Source organism: Protopterus annectens, chromosome 1.part0 (genome assembly GCF_019279795.1).
Source record: "Protopterus annectens isolate FY-2018-M chromosome 1.part0, PAN1.0, whole genome shotgun sequence".
In the NCBI taxonomy this organism is placed as follows: domain Eukaryota; kingdom Metazoa; phylum Chordata; order Ceratodontiformes; family Protopteridae; genus Protopterus; species Protopterus annectens.
The window spans coordinates 1020425722-1020442833 of record NC_056725.1 but is presented as its reverse complement, the minus strand read 5'-3'; the positions used below and the strand labels follow the sequence as shown (position 1 = coordinate 1020442833).

At 43.1% G+C, this 17112-nt stretch overlaps 1 protein-coding gene across 1 annotated transcript in view; it reads right to left on the bottom strand.

Moving 5' to 3' along the window:
- The window catches only part of DDX1 (DEAD-box helicase 1), a 1380291-nt gene that overhangs the window by 668992 nt on the left and 694187 nt on the right, over positions 1-17112 (bottom strand). Inside the window, exon 17 of the mRNA XM_044064805.1 lies at positions 11047-11235. Coding sequence (XP_043920740.1) covers positions 11047-11235 — 189 coding nt within the window. The remainder of the gene's footprint in view (positions 1-11046; positions 11236-17112) is intronic.

Here is a 17112-nt window from a genome sequence, read left to right as displayed (position 1 = left end):
ATGACGGGTTCCACCGCCATCAGTACTTGCAGCTCAAACACTCTTCTATTTGAAGTGATGGCTAGAAGCAAGGCGGTTTTCCATGAGAGGAATTTCAACTCTGCTGACGCAGCAGGTTCAAAAGGAGGTAGTGTGAGCTTTTCCAGTACAAAGTTAAGGTCCCAAGCAGGGGTGGGTGATGATCTTGGTGGCCTTAAGTTGTTTGCCCCTCTCAGGAACTGTTTGATAAGAGGGTGCAAGAAGAGAGGTGGCTCAGTGTTGTAATGAGCCGAAATGGCAGAGGCATGTATCTTAATGGAGGAGAAGGACAGGCCTTTGTGGAGCAGATCTGCTAAGTAATCCAGGATTACAGGCAGGGAGGGCAGAGTTGTGTCCTCTCTTGGAGACTGAATCCATGAGCAGAACCTTTTCCACTTATCAGCATAGGATTTTCTTGCACTGGGTCTTCTAGCTTCAACAATGACATCCAACACCTGCTTGCTTAGGGTTGCTTGGGGAGAATTCAAGGAATAAGCCTGGTTGCAAGATTTAGGGTTTGCAGTTGTGGGTGCAAAATCTGTCCCTCCTTCTGAGAGAGTAGGGTTGGCTTCTGGAGTAGGTGCCAGGGTGGAAACGGTGTCAGGCTCAGCAGGAGTGGGTACTAGTGCTGGCGTGGCCAATCCGAGGCAATCAGAATTGTCCTTGGTCTGTCTTGTTTTATCTTGAGTAATATTCTTGAGAGAATGGGCAGAGAGGGAAAGGCATACATTGAGAGATTCACCCACTGAAAAGATAGGGCATCCACTTTCCAGGCCCTACTGTGAGGATTCCTGGTGCAGAATTTGTTGAGCTGGTGGTTGTTGGGAGAGGCAAAGAGATCCACCTCTGGGGTCCCCCATCTTTGAATCGGAAGGTTGAAGGGTGCTGGGCTTCAATTGCTACTCGTGTGGGTATAGGAGATTTCTGCTTACGTCGTCTGCCAGTGAGTTTTGTTTGCCTGGCAGGAACTGAGCTAGCAGATGGACCTGAATGTCCAAGGCCGTGTTCCATAGGGCGATGGCTAACCTGCAGAGTGGGTAGGAATGGGATCCCCCTGCTTGTTTATGTACCACATAACTGTGGTGGTGTCTGTTTTTATTAGCAGTTGTCCTGGGAGGAGCAAGGATCTGAAACCTGTCAGTGCATTCTGTACAGCTAGCATCTCTTTTTGGTTGATGTTCAGATGAATTTGACTTGGGCTCCAGTGGCCCTGAATACATTTACCGTCCATGCGTGCCCCCCCAGGCATAGTCTGATGCGTCGGTGGTTAGGATCTGGTCAGCGTGGGCTTGAGTAAAAGGCAGTCCCTTGTTGTGGTTGTATTCTTCTGCCCACCAAAGGAACTCTGTCCTTAGACAGGGTATGATAGGAATGACATTTTCCAGGTCCTGAGAATGTTGGCACCAAAGACTTAAGTACCATGGAAGTTTCCTCATATGCAGTCTTCCATATGGAATTAGCAGTATACATGAGGCCATGAACCCTAGGGTTTGCAGTATTTTCCTTGCGAACAGCTGGGTTGTTAAGGCCATTTTTTTGAAGTAGTCTGTCAGACAGACTTGTTTTTCTGAAGTGAGGAATGCCACCTGGGAAGTTGTATCCAAGCTTGCTCCCAGGAATACAATCTTTTGACTGGGTACCACTTTTGATTTCTTTTTGTTGATGGTGTACCCCAAGGAAGTGAGAAGGTTTTTCACAAATGTCAGATGCTGCAGCAGCAATTCCTGACCGTCTGCCAGAATCAGGCAGTCGTCCAAGTACAGGTAAATTTGGATATTTCTCTGCCTGCAGTATGCAATGGCTGGAGCCAGGTATTTTGCGAATACCCTGGGCGCAGTAGATAAGCCAAAGGGAAGAGCAGAGAACTGATAATGCATAGATCCTGCCCTGAAACATAGATACTTCCTGCATGAGTCCCTTATGGGGATGTGTAGATAGGCTTCTTTTAAGTCTAAGGTGACTAACCAGGCATCCTTGGCTAGCATGGGAAGAAGCTGTTGGAAAGGTGTTGAGAATTGAAAGATCCAGGATTGGGTGCCAAGAGCTCTCTTTCCTGGGTACCAGGAAAAGTCTGGAGTAGAATCCTTGACCCCTCTGTTCTACAGGAACTGGCTGAATAACTCTGATATTGAGCAAGGAAAGTACTTGGTTCTGAGCCTCTGCCCACTGGTTTGGAGGAAGGTCTGGGAACCCGCTTGGGGTTGGCAGTGAATGGAAATAAAATTTGTACCCCTGGGATATAATGTTGAGGACCCACCGGTCCTGAGTGATGGACATCCGTTTTTTGCATGAAGGGCAAGTTTTTCTCCTAGGCGCACAAGCAATTGGGCAGGGCTGGGAAGTAGAGTAAATAAGTCATTGTGAACTTTTTCCGTAAGGAGGAGGCTTACCACTCCCTGCTTTAGGGGTGGGGGCACTCCACTGCTTAGATCTCCGCATACCCTGTGACTGTAGTCTGGGTGGTCTGTTTCCCCTGGGTCTGGTTTGAGAAGGCCTGCAGGAGGCTGGAAACAACCAGTGTTTGGAAGGGCAATGCCTACTAAATCTATGGGGTTACACTTGCAAAAATTCTTTGACAGTCTACATAGACTTAGCTTTTTTTTCCATCTTTTTAAGAACCTCTTGCTTTGGTGCCAAACAGTCCTTATTCAAAGGAGTGTCTAGTAACTTTGAATTGACATGGTCTAGCAAGGTCTGCTCCATCAGCCAAGCATGTCTTCTCAGTACAGAGCCAGTGACTGCTGCCCAGCAAGATGCTTCTAGGGTGTTCAAGGTATGCTTGCTGACTTGGCTTGCAGAGCGCATAAGCTTCTGCAATTCTTTATTCTCTGCACAGTCTGAAAAGGTTGCCACTTTTTGTTTAGTAAGTTCCATAATATGTTGCTGGTACTTCAGCATGTGAAACTGACAATTCAATGTCCTAATAGCAAGAGTTGCAGAGGTATATACCTTCTTACCCCATCTGTCCAAAGCTCTGGAGTCCCTGTCCGAAGGGGTGGGATTCTTGGCTGCAGTAGCCTTGATACCTTTAGGCCCCAAGGAAATGATCTCTGGGTCAACAGTAGGATTCTTGAAAAGGAATTTGTGAGTGTCAGGTACTCTGTAGTACCTGTCTGGTTTACTAGGGGCAGGAGGTAAAGTGTCAGGAGTCGGACTGGATTCCATAAAAACATCATCCACAACATCCAGGACAGGGGGTATTGTTAAAGGCCTGGGCTGAGACAACTCTAGAAATTCTCTGAGTCTCTTTCTGGACTGAGGATAGTCTTGGCATCCCCAGTGGAAATGCTCTCTTAAGGTATGCAAGGTTTCACCAAAAGAAAAGTCTTCTGGAAGGGAGGCAGAGGGAATGGATTCCTCTGCATCTGAATCCTCACAAACAGCTAAGGGCATGTCTTCATAATCAGAAACTCTCAAGAGTCATTGGACTCCTGGTCTGTATTAGCTGAAGGGGACTGAAGTCTTTGTCTCTTAGCATGGGAAGGCCGACTTCCCCTAATCAGCGTAATAAGGTCTTCGGCCATTCTAAGCATTTGTTTTTGTGGCATGGGAGCAGGTGCATGCACTTTGGTCTGTTTTCTAGGCATAGTGTGTACTCTGCGCCTAAGAAACTCTGTAGTTTTGGTTAAAAAAGTCGTCGGTTTGAGTCGAACATCGGTTGAGCGAAGAACTGCCTCAGAAGCTGGTGCCTGCACAGCGGCTCTGGACCCATCCAAGGTAGAGACATCCGCAGGTTCCATAGTGGAAGAAGAGTCTCACGGCATACCGGACACCAAATGGGTCTCCGCAGAGGCCTGTGAATCCACTGAAGTGGGCATCAGGGGCTGCGAAGGCGCCTCACTGAGTACCATCAGACTGGCGACTAGCTTAACGGAAGCATCATGGGCAGTTTTGGACCTATGCGGTCTGTCTCTGTCTTTACCCTTAAGTCTTTTTCAGAATATCGGTAGTCGGATGGCTTACCAAAGCCATTTAAGAATACGGAGATACATAGCGAAGGAATTTAGTGACCAAGAGCCTGATATCGAATGGTTTGAGCGTTAACAAGGCACAAAACCGACAGCGAGGGATGTTGTGGTCTGGGCTTAAACAGGTGACACAGTAAGAATGAAAATCTCTATGAGGTATTTGGTTAACACAGGCAAAACAATTTGTAACTTTTTCTGACATCTGTTCGAGTAAGAAAAAGGATGCCCAATGGGGTACTTAGCTTTAGAAGAACTTCAGGATTATTCAATTCATAAAAGAAAATTCAGGTAGCGGCCGACTGGCACTTGCGAACTGCTTCTGCTTCAGGCTCTTCGACAAGAAAGACTGATGTAATGGTGTTGGCTGCCTGTTTTGATATCCCTGATGACCTGACGTCAGTCCTGCAGCGACAGCATCTGACCCAGAAATACAAAGTCTCTGGTATTCGGGATGACTAAGGGCTACCTGCAGGCAGATAACCAAAGTGTGATGACTACAACAGTGAAACACAAAGATCAGCAGCACAGCTCTCAGTTACAGAACACTGAAATGCAGGTAGGCCTCCGAGGTGGACCATGTGCCTTGGACAGTCCTTCCCTGTAAATGCCCCCCCCCCCCACCCGATCAGGGAAGCATCCGTGGTCACAATGGCTGTGGAGACTGAAATGGATGACTCCAAAGTTCTGTGTCTGTCCTCATCCACCAAAACAGGTCCTGTTTGCAGTAGTTGGTTATTCAAATCTGGTAACTGAGGGGGTGAAAGTTTGGGAACCAATGACACAGAATGAGCCACTGCAGAATCCACATGTGCAGCTTTGCTAGAGATACTATTGGAATTGACAATGCCATAGAACATAGGGCCTGAAGAACTTCCCTTGCAGAAACTGCTGGCTGTGAAAGTATCAGCCGGAGTTGAAGCCTCAATTGATGGGAGTCTGTGAATTGGGAGGGATACCAGACAGGACTGAGTATTGAACACTGCTCCAATGAACTCTGTTGTGTAGGAACAAGGTTTGAGTTCTCCCAATGCATCGTTATTCCAAACAATTTTGCCAGAGATAAAGTATAATGCAATGCTGTTACCAGAAGATGCACGGTGGGGGCGGTAAGGAGCCAGTCGTCCAGATATGGAAACACCCGGAAGCAGTTTAGTCTCAAGTGAGCTGTTACCACTGCCATGCATTTCGTGAACACACTGGGGGCTGTAGAGAGACCAAATGTCTCCTAGCTGGAAGCAAAGCAGACTCCCGGAGCGCTTGTCCATCTTGATGTGGTAATGCGCATCCCGGAATACAGAGCACAGCCAATCGCCTTCTCTTAAAAAGGGGAGAATGGACTAAACCATGACCATCCGGAATTTGGTTTGGGTGACAGACTTGTTTATGCTGCTGAGATCCAAAATGAGTCTCCAGTCCCCTGGTCTTTTTTGGCACCAAAAAGAATCTAGAGTAAAATCCACGCTGGTCTGGTGGGGCTGGGTTGGATGACTCTTTTTGAGAGAGCTTTGTAATGTCTGAAGCTGCTTCTTCCCTTTGACTGGGTGGAACGTTGAGAAGTTTTCTTGGGAAATTTGGCTGACAAGAAAGAGGAATGGTGTAACCTCTGGTGATAATGCTCTGCACCCAACGATCGGTGGTGATGGATTGCCAGGAAGATTAGTGCAGAGAGAAATGACCCCAAGCTACTTCCAGAGGTAAGCAATCAGGCTGCTTTTTAGGAGTGCTGATAAGGCTGTCTGGAATTGTTACCCCCTCTGCCTCTGGGAGTATCACCAAGTGTAGCATGGAAGGGACCCCGAGATTTATTATGTTTCCACTCCTCTGATTCCTGGAAAAGGTACGTTGAGGGTTGAAAACCATAGACCTACGACAGACAGGGTCTTTCCTCCTTGCTTGCACCTGGCTAGTGTGTCCTTCACTTTGGAGCCAAAAAGTGATAAAGCTTTGATGGGAGCATTCAGAAAGGAAGACTTGAAGGGATCTGCGAGGTCACAAATGCGCATCCAGACATGACGCCTCATAACAATGCCCAAACCCGCTGCTCTAGCTGCCCATTCGGTTGCATGTAACAGCAACCTCATGGACGAATTGGATATTGATTCCAGGGGTGCGAGCTGTGAGGCCACTGTCTCTGACCTCGTCAAACAACTGTCCTGCGAGTGTCCCAGAGAGTTCAGTGATAAAGTCCCTCTGGAACCTCGTAAAATGTGCCAAATAATTCAGGGACCATATGGCAAAGATCCCTGATGCAAAAACATGCTTCCCAAGTCTGTCCACAGCCCGGGACTCCCTGTTGGGCGGGTGGAGAGCGGGAAATTCCTCAGCCAAGTCCTTTTTCGTGGTCGCCGCCACCACCACAGCATCAACTGGTAACCCTTTGGACCAATGCAAGTTCTCCTTGGAAAGGGAAAGAATTTTGTCTAGTCTCCAAGGGATTGCCTCAATGGAATCAGGGTTCTTCCAAGCACACTGCATGACAATGTCATTAGCAGGCGGGGTCACCCAAGAGGTAGAAGGCCAGGCGAGAAAAGCCAGCAGGAACACAGACTCCTCAGATGAAGGGTTGGAAGGCTTCCAGTCACCTCTCTGCTTTAATATTTCCAGGATCTCTCCGATGGACATATCATCAGGAGGTGAGCAGGGGACCCTTCATCATCGTAATCCGTGTCTTCTGTTAGGGACTCCTCAGGTGAGTCCATTTGCTTTCTCTTGCACATCTTCTTTCAAGGGGGCTCCTCAGTGGGGGGTCTCTGAGGACGACTCGGAAGAGCGGGTACCCTGAACAGGGGTGTCCTGCGGCTTCTCTGCCTGGTGTCCCGCGGGGTGGTCTGTGACAGCTGTAGTTCAGGGGGTGAAAACTGGGGTTCCGACATCAAAGGAGTGCAGCCAGAGGCAAGAGCCCTCTCCATCGCATGGAAGGCAGGCCCACCTGAAGAGGAATGGGAGCCCGGAACAGAGAGAGACAACCTCGGGACCAGGGTCACACTCTGCTCAGATGAACCTGCCCCCATGGATGGAGCCTCAAAGCAGGATTGGCGCTGATGCAGCTATTGGCACTGAGGATGGAACAGAGGAGAAAGGTGGCTGCATACCCCAGGCCAACACGCCCGTCCTCCAATCCCCGGATTGAGGAAAGACCGGTCGTGTTCAGAAAGGCTCCTGGTGGATCTAGTGGATACTCCAGATGGGGAGTCAGGGCGTTTGATGAAGAGGCTATATGCTTGGCCCAGAAATGGATCTACGGAAGGGGAGTACAATGACTCGACTATATTTATTCCATCTAGAAAATTCTTTTACAAAGCTAGTTGTTACTCTAATTGTTCAACTAAGGGGATTGTATATCTAGGTGTATGTGTAGTGTGTCCCAGTTTTTATATAGGAAAGACAGAGATCTCTTAGAAAAAGGATCTATGAACACTTTTATGAGGTGTCTAAAGAAAAAGAATCTAATGCTTTCTTTAGACATTTTTTTACTCTGTCCTAATATGCAGATAAAATTTATGGTGTTAGAACAAATAACACCAGACGCTAGGGGTGGTGACTAGGAGATGACTCTGGAATATCGTGAACTGTTGTGGCAATTGAGACTAGATGCTGGCAAGCCACCCGGGCTTAATGACAACATTAACATCAGTAGTGTTCTTAAGCTCAGGATGGCTCGATTGTAGTGCTATATTCCAGGTCAGATTTGGTCTACACCAGACATGGTCTTACTTACATAAAGCAGAAACACTTTTTCTATACACCAACATTTTCACAACTACACCCGGTTTATTACCATTACAATTGTTCAGTTCTGGAGTAGGAGGTCTAATATTTTTATCATTTTTAAGATTATTTATTGTTTTTGATACCCACATTTTTGGACTTCATGAACTTAAAGATTTTAAGGGTTCTACTGTAATATTTGTATTCTTCTGTTTATTTAATAACAGATTTATTTTTATCTTTTGAGAGCTAATAGTGGTATTTTAATAATAGGTATTTGTGTTTCCATACACACATCTTTAGTTCATGTTAGAAAGACAAGTTACAATTAATTGTGGAGCTTGGTTTTATTATTTAATAAGTATTTTCTGAAGATTTCATACAAATCATAGACAGTTATTTTTATTCATTCCATTCATTTATTTGGAATAAGTTTATTATTTATTATTCATTACATATTACATATTTTTAGATATATATTTTTATATACATATTTTTAAATGTTTATTCTATTCCATTTATGGTTGTGCCTATGTTGCTAATATTTATAATACGTGTTTTATTGTTTGTTGATGAATTTTAACCTTATTACTGTTGGAATGAACAAAGCAAGTTAATTAATTTGATTGAACCACGTGGTTTTTAGCGTACTGTATATAACTCAGACCACATGGTTACAAGAACAACTTGAAAAAGCTCGGTATTATACCGAGTGAAAGCGCTTGTTTCTAAGTGTGGTGTCTGTGCCTAATAAAGGATTTATTTTCCAGCTGCTGGTGTCGCTTCCTGGGTCAGTTTTCTAGTTCTTAGTTCATAGAATTAAAGGAACAAATAAAAAATCTTAAAACAAAAAAGTCACCAGGGCTGGATGGTCTAATTCTGGATATTTACAATCTCTTACCTGATAACATCTTGAAAATCTTACTCAATGTATTCCAAGAAGTTAAAACTACAGTAAACATTCCTCCCCAACAGATATATTCTATTCTCTCTCCCATCTTAAAACCAATTAAAGAGCCCAACCTTTGCACATCATACAGGCCAATCTTTCTGCTAACACTGATTACAAGATATTCACGTCTATCTTAGCAGAGAGATTAAATAATATTCTATCAATATTAATTTCTGAAGACCAGAGTTTAGCAAACAAGAAAAAAAGAGCTTTCTATTTTAAGCCTTGATACAGATAAAGCTTCAGCTTCCTAAGTTGGCCATATCTGTTTGAAGTTCTGCAAAAATACAATTTCTCCCCAATCTTTACAGGATTAAACTTTGTGAAAAGTCCATAGCCTATGTAAAGACTGGATCTTTTCTATCTAGCCCATTCGAAATATAAAGAGGTTCTAAACAGGGGTGCTCCCTCTCCCCATTACTCTTTGCCCTGGCTATTGAACCTCTTGCACATTGTTAGAAATAATGACGGTGTTAAAGGATACAAAGTGTCAGACAAATTATCCCCGAAGACACAACTGTTTGCTGATGACCTACTAATAACTTCCAATAAAACTGAAAATTCAAAAGATCATATATTATATAATCTAGACTTCTTTGCAAACATCTCTGGTCTAAAATTCAATCACAACAAAACTCAAACACTTCTAGTGAATAAAATGTTACTATGAAACTTAGATCAAAAAGAGACAAACTGGGAGGGCACTTGTATTAAATATCTAGGTATCATTACTGAACCTAATTATAAAAAAATCACTCATCTAATTACCAACAACTTATAAGCTCAAGCACTAGTCTGACAGTTGGAACAGACTTCATATTTGAAGACAGACTAACTTTAATCAAAATGACACTGTTATCTAAAATCTTATTCATTGGCCAAGCTTTAATAATTCCCACACCTGTCAAAATTCAACAGGAAATTAATAACTTATTACTCATCTTCCTTTGGTATCCCTTAACAATAATTTCTCTTCTCTGGCATACCACAAGCTGGTATAAAGGAGGTATAGGGTTTCCAAATATTGATTTTTATTTAAATTCCGCATTTATTAACATAGTGTTGCTTTCGAATAATACTTCTTGTAAATCATATTGGAAATCAATACATGAAACCTTGCTTCTTAATAGTAATACTACACTGCTTGAACCATATACTCAAATACATGCAAACATTTTTATATGGATTTTAAAAACATACAAAGTGAAAGGTCAAAACTTGTTCTCACACTTCTTATAAACCAAATATTGCTGTTTAAAAAGCTTGTGTTCTAATCAATTAAGAATTTATTAATTATGCTTATACAAATGAATGTTTGATATATTCTGATACTCAGAAAATGTTAGAATTTAAAAAGGGTGACCTATTATATTGGAATCAATTTCTCTCAGCTAATACAATAAGTTCTGCAGACTATTTGATCAGCAAATAAAGTTTGTAAAATTGCAACTGGCTGGACATCCAAACTTGTAAGGACTGCATACATACTAAAATCGTACCCTCATTAGAGGCATACATAAGAATAACAATCTTGGATTTTATCTCAACAATTAATAGCTCACCAAAGAACACTTCATACATAAAAATTTATAAAATTCTCAGAAATGATTTTAGCAAAACAGATGTCTATTAACTTCACTTGAATAACTCCAAAAAGGAACAAGTATTCTCAGAAAAAGATAAAAAACTTTGTTTACAGTCTGTGAAAGAATCCACATATTCTCTGTTCCAATGTGTATACACGTGGAAATGTTTTACGCAGATGTTTTTCATCTCACATAGGCTAGGAATAATATACAAGAAAGATGAAATTAAATGCTGGAGATGTGGACACCCTAATGCTGATTGGATACATATGGTTGTTAATGACAATATAATTTCCCTATTTTGGTTAGACTTTAAATATCTTTGCGAACCTCTATGGAATGACAATTGTATCATTTCTGACTTCCTTATTCTTTTCAAAGTTCCTGAAGTCATTCCTAAAAAACAAACATTTTTACTATGGTATATCCTCTTTATGTCAAGGAAAATTGTTGCTAAAAATTAGAAATCCCAATCTACTCCTGTCTTTAAAGGTAAGTTCATCTTGTGAAATACATTTCCAAGAATGAGATTGCTACTATAAAAGCAAGGACTAAACATAAATCATCATTTAAATGCTTGGACAATATAATCTGTTAGAGAAATGTTAAGTGCTTTATGTATAATGCTTTTTTAGTTGTTATGAACATTGTATATATATTTTTTTCTTGTTACTATACTGTTAAGTTATTGTGTTATAAAATGAATGAAAACATTTTGGAAATAAAAATAAATAGTTATTTCATGGCATGTTAATCTGATATATACAAGTCAAACGTTAATTACAAAAATGTAGAATACAGCAGGATTACTTACTCTGATGTGGTTTTTGCCAAGTCTCTCCCAAAGTTTATCTTTTTTAGGATTGACAAGCACAACAACATGATGCACAGTTTCAGGGACAGAATCTTCTCCCTTCAAATCAACCCAGGTAGGAAAATGCATGATTTTCTCAGACAACTTCTTGACCTCAAAAGAATGCAAGGTTGCAGAACACACAATAACCTAGATCAGTAAACAGAAATGAGGCCTTTAATGCATGACCTGCATTTTAGTATTAAAAAATTTAAATAAACATAAAAACGACAATGGAGACAAATTCCAGTCATTAGGTAAACAATGCTGAATGTCCTAACAAAAAAAAGGTTTTATTCATATTTACCATTAACAAATCCTAGCACTTAATAGATGTGCATAAGACACAGGTACCAGTATAAAATGTCGGAATCTCTCTTCCAGCACATCGCACATTAAAAGCTAATTTTTAGGATAGCTTAAAAATACAGCTGTGTCTTACCATAACTGCAACTGTACCTTTTGCAGTCATACCAATAGTGAAATCTTCCAGGAACAAAGGAAGGGGGGATGGATGGGGGGGGGGGGGGCTGTGAAGAAGAATGAAAATGGACAATACAGATGCCAATTTATGGTAAGTACATAACTTAAATCTGATGCTGCCCTTTTCATTCTTCTTCCATACCGGGTCAGAGTCCCCAGCTACATAACTCTTGGGCAGAATTCATGAAAGGATATGACTGAGTACTGCTGAACCAAAAAGCAGCTCTGCTTCTGGAAATAATATCCAGCTTGTAATGGGCAACAAAAGTATATATAGTAGACCAAGTGGCTGCCGCATAAATATTGTCAATAGAAGGTCTGGAGGAAAAGGCAGCTGAACCTGACATTGACCTGGTTGAATGGGCTTTAGATGTGGAGGCAAACAGACTTTTGCATGGTAAATCAATGAAATGCAGTCCGTAATCCATTCAGCTAGTGACCTTAGACACTGCCTGTCCCAAACCATTAGAAGAGGACACAAAAATCCGATAAGACTTTCTTTGTTGCTTTGTTCTGTGAAGATAAAAAGGTAGCTGTCGATGCACATCACATCTAAAAGGTGTAGCATATATTCACGTTTGTTTGAAAAATGAGGAAAAAATACAAGGTGTTGAATGGATTAGTTAGGATTTAACTAAATGGCTAGCTTGGGCATGAAGGAAGGATTAGTTCAAAGTGATACCCTATCTTTCTGGAAGGAAACATAAGGGGTTTTTTCACTGATGATGCTCGCAATTCAAAGATTCACTTTGCCAAAGTAATAGCTACAAGTAGAATAATTTTCCAGGACAGACATTTCAAATCACAGGTGCTTGCTAGCTCAAAGGGTTTTGGGTTAATCATTGAAGAAAGTACGGTTGTGTACACCTACCATAAATGTATATGTTCGAGTGTATTCACTGTTGCAGTCATCACATTTGGGTTATCTGCTTGCAGTAGCCCTCAGTCAGCCTAATTAACAAAGTCTTGGGTCCTGCGTCGGTTGTTGTCTCTTCGTCTGTAACGTCAGGTCGGCAGGGTATAAAACATGCAGCCGACGCCATTAAATCAGTTTTTCTTGCCACAGATGTCAGGTGCCCCCTAATGGGAAGCAATTAAATCTATAAACATACAAGGATTTACCTCCAACAAAAAAGCAAATACACCAAAAAGCTTTTAAGCATAGTAAAGGAGAGTAGAGATACAGCCAAAAGAAGTCAGCGGGCTGGAGGGAAAGTAACCAGGACTGCAACAGTGAATACACTTGAACATCTACATTTATGGTAAGTGTACACAACTGTACTATGTTCTTTGTATTTTGCTGTTGCAGTCATCACATTTGGGTAGATTCCCAAAGCTAAGGATGGGAGGAGGAATTTAGATAGCATTAGGACCAGCTATAAGGCCCTGCAAGACTGCAGTGGCAAAGCCAGCTCTGGATTTAGAGAAAATTGGCAAATAGTAATGCTTGGTGAAAGTACGTACAGAACTCCAGGTAGCAACTTCTGGGATGTCCCTGGTAGGGACGCCTCTGACAAAGGCTGTAGAGGTAGATGCAGCCCTGGTTGAGTGGTGCCTGATTCCCTGAGGGATAGGTTTTCCATGGTGCTTATAGCAGAAATTAATGCAATGTCCTATCCATTTAGAAATGGTTTGCTTTGAATTAGCCTTCCCGTCTGTCCCTGCAGCAAATGCCACCAGCAGTTGTTCAGACTTTCTTTGAGGTTTAGTCCTGTCCAAGTAGAATCTAAGTTGTCTGAGCACATCTAAGGAGTGCAGTATCCATTCCCTTTTGTCCTGTGGATTAGGAAAGAAGGTTGGCAAATGAATGGACTGATTAAGTGCCACAATGGACACCACCTTTGGGAATGAAAGAGGGGTTGGTTCTTAGGGACACCCTGTCCGCATGAAAGACAATGAAAGGCTCCACTGCCATAAGGGCCTGTAATTCAGATACCCTTCTTGTTGAAGTGATTGCTAAAAGGAAAGCCGTTTTCCAAGAAAGTAATTTTAACTCTGCAGTAGCAGCTGGCTCGAGAGGAGGAGGAAGAGTGAGTTTCTCCATACAAAGTTAAGGTCCCAGGCTGGAGTTGGAGCTCTCCTGGGTGGTCTTAAATTTTTGGTCCCTCTGAGGAACTGCTTGAGTAGTGGCTGAGAGAAGAGGGGAGGTTCTGTGTTATGATGAGCTGAAATGGCTGAGGCATGAATTTTGATGGAGGAAAAAGACAGGCCCTTGTGAAGCATTTCAGTTAAGTATTGTAAAATCTGAGGTAAATTGGGCGCTGCTGTGCTCATCCTTTGAGATTGGTTCCAGGCAAAGAATCTTTTCCATTTTTAAGCATAAGAGTTTCTAGTACTAGGCCTCCTTGCCTCTAAAATGATATCCATCACTGGTTTACTGAGGGATGGTAAAGGAGAGATTAGGTAATTAGCCAGGCTGCTAGGTTCAGTGTTTGAAGCAGAGGGTGCAGAATCTGGTTCTCCTGCTGAGACAACAGGGTAGGAGTCGGAGGCAGGTGCCATGGGGCAAGCAGTGACACCCTGCACAAGAGGGGGTACACCAGTGTTGGCATGGCCAGTCTGGTGCAATCAAAATCTTCCTTGGTTTGTCCCGTTTGATCTTTAGTAGTACTTTGGAGAGCAGAGGCAGAGGAGGAAAGACAAACTGATAGGTTTTTCCAGCTGAAGGACAAAGCATTCACTTTCCAAGCTTGTTAGTGGGGAGTCCTTGTGAAACATTTTACCAATTGATAGTTCTTGGGGGAGGCAAACAGGTCTATATCTAGGCTCCACCATTGGCTTGTCAACATGTTGAAAATCCTTAGTTCCAGTTTACACTCGTGTGGGTCCATGAGGTTTCTGTTTAGTCCATCTGCCAGTGTATTTAGTTTTCCTGGCAGGAATTGAGCTTGTAGATGCACTTGTTAGCTCAAGGCTGTATCCACAATGCCATGGCTAGTCTGCAGAGGGGGCAAGAATGGGTACCCCCCCTGCTTATGTACCACATAACAGTTAGTTATGTACTCACCATAACGACTGATGTATGTGATCCATCTCACCTACATTCCTTACTCACGGGTTCGGAGCCGAGAATCGGCTCCGACTCGGCCAAATTTCTCTAGCACGAAGTCTCTAATTGGCTGGACTAACCCGGTATCCCAAGATGCACCTCACCCTAGCCTCAGATCTTGTTTGCAAGCATAACACATACTCAAGTCCATCAACGCTGCTCTGACACAATAAAGGCTGTCCAATTACCCAAAAATACAAACTGTCTGTATTACTCCAAATACGACAACCGAATGTTAAAAAATGGAATAAATATTTATTGTCCTACTTAGATACAAAATAAAAATGTAAAAACGAACAATATTAGAAAAGTACCTAATTTAGCGCTTTCATTTCCGTTCGGAGACTTCTTCAGAAGAAGTCTTTGGTGTAATACAGACGGTTTGTATTTTTGGGTAATTGGACAGCCTTTATTGTGTTGGAGCAGCATTGATGGACTTTTGTTCTGCCGGTGGATATTGCATTTTTTATAACCCATACTCAATCAACACTGGAAGAAATTCCAACCAGATAACGAAACAAAAACACTGACCTTGAAGGGTCCACAGAGCCAATATTCCTCCAAATCCTCTAGGAAGGGGGCAGGTGGGAGGGTACGTAGGAATGTAGGTGAGATGGACCACATACATCGATCGTTATGGTGAATACATAACTAACTGATGTTATGTGGTCCTATCTCGCCTACATTCCTTACTCACCGGACAGCGTCCCCAGCACCTCTATCCTGGGAGGCTCATAGGAAAATACTCCTGAGAACCGTGGAACCAAAGGAAGCCCAGCCCCTAGAAGCCACATCCAGCTTGTAATGAGTAATAAAGGTGTTGGGAGAGGCCCAAGTGGCCGCAGCACAAATATCATCCAAGGAAAGCCTAGCATAGAAAGCTATTGATGTAGACATAGCCCTGGTAGAATGAGCCTTGACAGGAAAAGGTAAATTTCTGCTTGCTGACGAATAGATGAATGAAATACAATCTTTGATCCATCTAGAAATTGTGCACTTGGAAATAGGACAACCTGCTCTGTTCTCTGAAAAGGACACAAACAGCTGATCAGATTTCCTAACATGCTTAGTCCTGTGTAGATAAAATCTCAGTTGTCTGTGCACATTCAACTGATGAAACTTGAACTCTGCTTCATCGGAAAAGTTCGGAAAGAATACTGGTAGCTCAATAGATTGATGGAGATTGACAGTGGATGACACCTTCGGAAGGAAGGATGGGTTAAGCCTCAGGGAAACTCTGTCTTTATGAAAGATCAAATACGCAGGTTTAATGGACAAAACTTTAAGTTCTGATACCCTCCTGGCCGATGTAATGGCTATCAGAAACTCCGTCTTCCAAGATAAGAATTTTAAGTCACAAGTGGCAGCCGGTTCAAAGGGTGGTGACGTAATAGCTTGTAGTACAAGGTTCAGGTCCCATGGCAGAACAGGTTTTGAAAAAGGGGGACGAAGTAACCAAGCACCTTTTAAAAAGGCTTTACAGAGTTTGTGGTCTAGGGCTCGTAAGATGTGTGAAAATTGGAAATTGCAGCCAACTGTACTTTAATGGTAGCAGACGCAGAGCCCTGACGAAACAACAAGGCTAAGAAATCCAAGACAGACGGAATTGGGGCTGTGAAGGGGTTCAAACCTTGGGCCTGAGCCCAAATAGAGAATCTCCTCCATTTGCTGGAATAAATCTTCCTGGTGGAAGACTTATGAGAAGAAGACAAGATGTGTACCACTCCAGGTGAAAAGGAATGCCGCCTGACTAGCGACGGAAGTAGAGCAGCCAGGCTGTCAACCTGAGAGTTCGCAGGGATGGATGGAGGTGTCCTGACGTGAATCAGGAGGTCCGGCACTGGGTCCAGAGTCCATGGACCGTCCAAGTGCGTACCGTTGAAGAAAGGGGAACCATACTTGTTGAGGCCAGTGTGGAGCAATAAGGATCATCCTGCTTCCCAAGGATATGGCTTTCTGTATCACTCTTGGTAACAGAGGAAACGGAGGGAAAGTGTAGACCAGACCGGGGGACCAATCGTGAGATAGAGAGTCCCTGGGTGACTCCCCCTGTGGGGGGATCAGAGTGAAGTACTTGCTGCATTTGGCATTGAGGGGGCTGGCGAAGAGATCGCAGCAAGGCTGACCCCACCTTTTGAAGATCTGAAACGCCACTCGGTTGTTCAGGGACCACTCGTGAGGCATCAGAATAGCTCTACTTAGCCTGTCCGCTATCACTTTGGACTTCCCGGAATGTACGTTGCCACCAGAAACAGTTGGGAAGACACTGCCCACTGCCACACTCGCATGGCCTCCCTGCAGAGGGGGTAAGATTTGGTTCCCCCCTGCTTGTTCAGGTACCACACTACGGACATGTTGTCCGAGTGAATTGCAATCGTTCCCAGAGGTAGAGTGTCTTGGAGTGCTCGCAATGCCAGAAACACCGCTCTCATCTCCAGAACATTCATGTGCAAGTGTACCTCGTGACCTTGCCAGGGGCCTTGGACCGTCCTGCC